Here is a 6,000-nt window from a genome sequence, read left to right as displayed (position 1 = left end):
AACAGATGTATTTTGTATTGCATTGGTGTGTTGATTAGATTGGTGAGATTATTACAGGATTGTGGGAAGACTGTGTTGTCTTCTGTACTTAGGTTGTGGCAGTGCAACCTTGATGTGTTTTGTGTCAGAGGCATAGAAGCCACCCATGGACAACTGGGTTTTTTTAAATGAAAATCAGAACAGATATGTGATGCTATAGCTCTTCCTGGCGACTGAGCTTTTTTTTCTCGTTCACAGATAATTTATCAGTAGATGGAAACCCGTGCATTGCTTCTGGAGTCCCCAGCCTCATGAATCCCATAACTAAACCTGCTGCCACCACTTCTTTCAATGCTTCTGTGGCTGAGGTTCCAAGGAAGCGCAAAGGAAGTGATTCTGATAACCAGTAAGTAAATCGATTCTGTATATGTCTCAACATAAAACTGAGACATCAGTCTTTTATTTCTGCAACATGGGAACTGTCTAATCCTATTTCCATTATTTATTTCCATTATTTATTTCCATTATTTATTTCCATTATTTATTTCCATTATTTATTTCCATTTCCATTATTTATTTCCATTATTTATTTCCATTATTTATTCCCATTTCTTCCAAATGCATTGTTTGACAGTCTTGAATTATTAAAAATAGAAAAAATAATCCTTAAATCTAAGGTATATATGTAGGATTCTGTAATGCCATTTCCTGGCCTGAAGTGTCTGGATAATGTGTCTCCTTTTTTTTTTTTTTTTTTTTCTCCTTTTCCTTCTTTACCTGCTAGTAAAAACAAGTTCTCCTCACAGCAAACTGTTATTAAGTTACTGGAAGACTCACAAGTGCACACTAGAATATCACCTTAAAGCATGAAACGAGATTACTAGTTAAGCTCTTTGATCTAGAGCTGCAGAATCAGAACTGCTTCTTCAGTGACCAGGGCAGACATTGACTTAAAGGTTCAGACAGACCTGTGACCTAAAAATGAGGACCGTCCTACAGTAGTATTCAGTCTTTTTAAGTGGGTCATACTTGACTACTGAGATGCTACAGTTGACTGGTTTCTCCTGATTTATAACTGCCAAACAGATGCCAGATAACCAAATAATAATTTACATAGAAAAATATTTATAAAAATAAAAGTGATCTATTCAAAGCTGTATTAATCAAACAGAAGTAAGGGACACAAGTCAGCCCGCAGATCTAGTGCATTACAAGTATCTCCAAACTGGTGTGGAAAATCCACATCTAAAAAAGAAGGGGAGATAGGAAATGTACATCTATTTATGATTATTAAAGCAATTCTTTTTAATCATTGCTTCTTCCATATTTAGTCCATTGATGTACAGAATGTAGCTGTACTGTGAATGTTGCTATTATTATCAGCTTGGAGATTCAAGTGTATCTTGTAGATCACTGAAAACTTCAGAAATACATTCGTTTCTGAAAAAAAGTCTCCATTCTTTTTCAGTAGCACTTGTTGATTTTTACCTGTTCAGTAAAAGTGCTGATTCATCAATAGCGTTTCCCTGAAGTTTGCATCTGTCTCTGATTTCATTAAACTTCTGTCATTAAAAAAATTCATGACCAAGTTGACATAATAATTGAAAAAGTATTGCTTTGTATGAACTAGTAAATTAGTTTCTAAAAACTAATGTTCTTGCTGAAAATAACTAATCAGTTGGGGTTTCCACTAAATTTTTTCTGTTACTTTTTTTCATTGGGTATATCAAGTCATCTTTTTGTGCTTGAAACTACATTTTGCTCACTTTATTACCTGTTTCTACAGGGATACAGTTGAAGTTGATGGTGATCCTCAGAAAAGGTACTTTTATAAATTAATCCATTTCTGTTTTCAGTGCTATAAACATGTCATATTTTCTGTCTGACTAGATAAGCTGTGTGGTTTGCCTGAAGGAATGCTTTGTCTAAGGGCAGGTCTTTGTACAGCACAAGGTGGTAAACATATAGCTAATTAACAGGATGGATAGATCTATCCAATGTTAATGTTTTCTGCTATTTCTTTCTAAGAAGGCAGTCTGACTTGCTTGTAACTTTACCAGACTTGTTAGTATTGAAGTTAAGGTAAGAATGGGAATGAATAAAAGGTAACATTTAAAGAAGACTAGGGAGGTGAAGAAAAGGTCTGGTACTCTTCTAGGATTGGTGCATGTAAACATTTTTTGTTTGTTTGTTTCAACTTTGTCAAGTGCTTTTTTTAAAATAGGACTACCACAACTGTGTTAAAATAATGCTATTACAAGGTGACAAACCAGAGTTAAGATTGGCTGTGCAGCATAAGTAAACCTTTTGTTTATATATGTTATGAGATAGTTATTAATTACATGATTACTTTGATGTAATGTACAACAAAGTACATTGTACCTGGATACCTTACTTATAAAATGTACATATAAACATACATTTGTTTATATGTAGCTGTGCAGTATTCTTTTTTTTTGTAAAATAGAATAGATTATTTATTTCAGTTGGAAGGGACCTGCAATGATCATCTAGTACAACTGCTTGACCACTCTGGGGCTAACCAAAGGTTAAAGCATATTGTTAAGGGCATTGTCCAAATGCCTCTTAAACACAGACAGACTTGGGGCTTGACCACGTCTCCAGGAAGCGTGTTCCAGTGTTTGACCACTCAGTAAAGAAATGCTTCCTAATGTTCAATCTAAACTTTCCCTAGTGCATCTAAACCTCCATGTGGCCTATCACTGGATACCAGGAAGAAGAGCTCAGCACATCCCTCTCCACTTCCCCTCCTCAGGAAGCTGCAGGGAGCCATGAGGTTGCCCCTCAGCCTCCTTTTCTCCAAACTAGAAAAGCCCAGAGTCTTTAGCTGCTCCTCATAGGACATTCCTTCCCACCCTTTCACCAGCTTTCTTGTGGTCCTCTGGACATATTCAAGGACATTCACATCCTTTTTAAATTGTGGGGCCCAGAACTGCACACAGTTACTCAAGGTGAGGCCTCACCAACGCTGAACATAGCGGGATAATCCTCTCTTTTGACCGGATGGTTGTGCTGTGTTTGTTGCACCCCAGGATGAGGTTTGCCCTCTTGGCTGCCAGGGCACACTGCTGACTCACATTGAGCCTGCTGTCAGCCAGCATCTCCAGCTCCCCTTCTGCAGGGTAGTCAGTGTTTGGTATATGGGGCTTATTGGGTAGTATACAAGTCTTTCTTTGGGGAAAAATTGTTTGTTTCTTTGGGTTTTTTCCCTGGTGCTCATGATGGAAAAGTGTGAATAAAAATACTACTGTCTTTTAAAACCTCTGCTTCCATTTTAGAAGAACTGGGAAAGTATGTTGAATAAATCAATTGAGAGAATAGAGGAAAAGGTGGTATTCTTTATTTTTTTTCCTGATTCTCTTCTTTCTAGTACCAGTTAAGTATACCTACGTTATAGCCATGAGGTAGTATTTCACCCTATGTTCATGTAGTCAAGGTAGTTTTCATCTAGCTATTTATATCAGTAACAACACAGCTGTTGGGACAGAGGCTATATAAATCCATTGAAGGCTGTGACTGATGGCCTGAGCAGCATATTTGTTCTAGTTTCTTCCCCAAGGGGAGCTCCTGAGGGAGAAGGAGAGTTGGTTGACAGGCCACATGCTGCATTGCAGTTGGTCTGGCTCCCCCTTACGTCTTTTATGGTCAGACAATGTAACTTCTGTTGGAGTTCATAGTATATGCACATTTCTGGTAAAAAGATTCTTTGAAAGAAAAGTATTAGTTATTGCTAACTTGTCTGAATCTGAAACAGTTTCATTTAAGAAAAGTCTTAGGGTCTTATGAACCCAACTTACTCCTGTGTTTGGGTTTATCAGATTGTCTAGAGGATTCCTGGGTTCCAGTGGAATCCCAGGTTGAAGAGATGAATCTCTGAATTGTGTGTTAATTTGGCTCTGGCTGCTGGATCCTCGCTGGAGTCAGTGCTTAGTTACAGGTGGAGGTTGCTTTTGGGGTCTTTCCTAAGGCTGTAATCTCCAACTGTCTTTCTACTTCCATTTCCTCATAGGAAACAGCTGCTGACTGATTGGCCTGTCTCCTTACAATCCTTCTGCTACAACATGTGCCTCTTCTAAAATGGTCATGGGCTAGCAGATCTCTCCTCTGGAATGGAGATTAGAGTAGTGTCTGAGATGTTTCCACTGCTGAAGTTAAGAAAAAAACATCAACAAGGAACTGCTATAGACAGATTTTTTTTTTTAAATTGTATTCTTTTTCTGTTAAAGAGTAGCCAGTATTTGTGTGGGAACTGCCTCTCTGCAAGTACCAAATCACTCATGCTGAATTGACAAGATACCTATTAGGCCACGTTCTGAAATTCTTAATAGATGGTGGTAAAAAACACAGTGATCTTAGAGACAACAAAGAGATCATTGCCCTTATTCGAATCATCCTTTATATTTTCCTGCTGCCAAGTAGTTGTTGTGATACAGGCACCAAAATGGTCTTTCATTTACGATTTGATTACATAGACTTGCCAGTCCTTGCTGTATGGTACAGGAAAATACTTAATTTTTACTTTTTCATTTAATGAGCAATTAAAGTGTATTTTAGGTCCACTCTAAGCTAGGGTTGCTTTGTTCATCTTTTGACAATAAGATTTTGGAAATAAAAACATGAATAGATGATGTCTCTTGTAAATTTTTAAATTTAAAAAAAAAAAATCAAGCCTGGACTTAAGTTATTTGAATGTTCCATTAATTTTGTTGTCTCCAGGGTAGAAATAGCTACATAATTATGAAATATCCCTGTAATATGTTCACATAACTATGAATATTGGAAATTATGCTTTAGTCTTTAGTTTGTATTAGGAATTTTTGTGGGTTTGCTTTTATTATAGCCATAGTAAATTTGTAGCAGTTTCTATATCTTCTTGAATTCATGGGAGGAAAGAAGTGCATAGTATTAAATATGTAATGTGAAACTGTATCTTGTTTTCTCTAGGAGTGAAGATGAAGAACATGTTAAAATAAAAGATTTCAGGTACTAATTTACAATAAAAGTGCATTTTACTAGTAAATACTAGGGTTCACAATAGTAACATATGAGTTTGGGGGTAACATTCATTAAAAATGTCCGATATTTAACAGTAAACTTTTACTTTCCCCCCCTAAATGTATAGTAATTTTTAGAACCTCCTTGAGGATTTTATTTTCTACTAATTTTAATGGAAGTTGTGTTGCAGAATATCTCAGGTGGTTTAGCAAAAACCTGAGGTTAAAATCTTCAAGGTGAGAATTAAATGCAATACACTCAAGTTGTGTATAAAGGGAGGAACTGATCCCCAGTCTGTATGAATTTGAGAATTGTTTTTTTCTATATTTGTCTAGACTTGGAGGTATTTAAAACTTACCCCATAGATAAATGCATTCAGCTAAAGCATGACAAATAATTATTGTTCTGAAACAAGTTTTTGTAGAGGGTTCGAGGTTTGCCATTGCACTTTGAGTTCACATCTTATCTGAATCCAAATGTAAATTTACATAAAGCACTTGTAAGATTTGAAATGCTGTGTGAGTTAATGCAGTCACAATTCATCCAAACAAATCCTTCAAACTATGGACAAGCTACTCTTATTATATTTTATAAATTTGTTTTTAAAATAAGTGTCTTTAATTTGTTGTGTGAGCAGAGATGTCGAAACAGAAATTCATAATTCACTCTGCTGTCAAAAGCATTATTTATACAGTATGCTAACTAATAACTATGAAGTGTTCTTGTAATTTAAATTAAGTGGAAATTTTTGGAAAGTGTTCCAAAATATATGTACAGGTTTTTTAACTCCAGAATTCATTTTTCTTTACTGATTATCCCATATCACTATACGAGATTCTTTTTAGTGCATTGCTTTAATAACTTTCATGTTTTATTGTTAATTTTTTTTTTTCCTTAAGTTTTGGTTCATTAGTTGGAGGAAAAAAAAAATTATTAGAAGACACTTTGAAGGTTTGCTTGACAGTTATCTCCCTCCAGTGTTTCTTTTCACAAGCTTATTGGAGA

The 6,000-nt window shown here is 35.6% G+C and overlaps 1 protein-coding gene across 1 annotated transcript in view; it reads left to right on the top strand.

Annotated features, from left to right (window-relative positions):
- The first annotated feature begins 235 nt into the window (after positions 1-235).
- The window catches only part of BMAL2 (basic helix-loop-helix ARNT like 2), a 28,816-nt gene continuing 23,051 nt past the window's right edge, over positions 236-6,000 (top strand). The window contains exons 1-3 of the mRNA XM_010162995.1: positions 236-385; positions 1,766-1,801; positions 4,945-4,983. Of these exons, the coding sequence (XP_010161297.1) occupies positions 291-385; positions 1,766-1,801; positions 4,945-4,983 (170 nt within the window). The 5' untranslated portion in view covers positions 236-290. The remainder of the gene's footprint in view (positions 386-1,765; positions 1,802-4,944; positions 4,984-6,000) is intronic.

This window comes from Antrostomus carolinensis, unplaced genomic scaffold (assembly GCF_000700745.2).
Source record: "Antrostomus carolinensis isolate BGI_N321 unplaced genomic scaffold, ASM70074v2 scaffold6772, whole genome shotgun sequence".
NCBI classification, from domain to species: Eukaryota; Metazoa; Chordata; class Aves; order Caprimulgiformes; family Caprimulgidae; genus Antrostomus; species Antrostomus carolinensis.
This window is presented reverse-complemented; position numbering and strand designations above follow the sequence as displayed.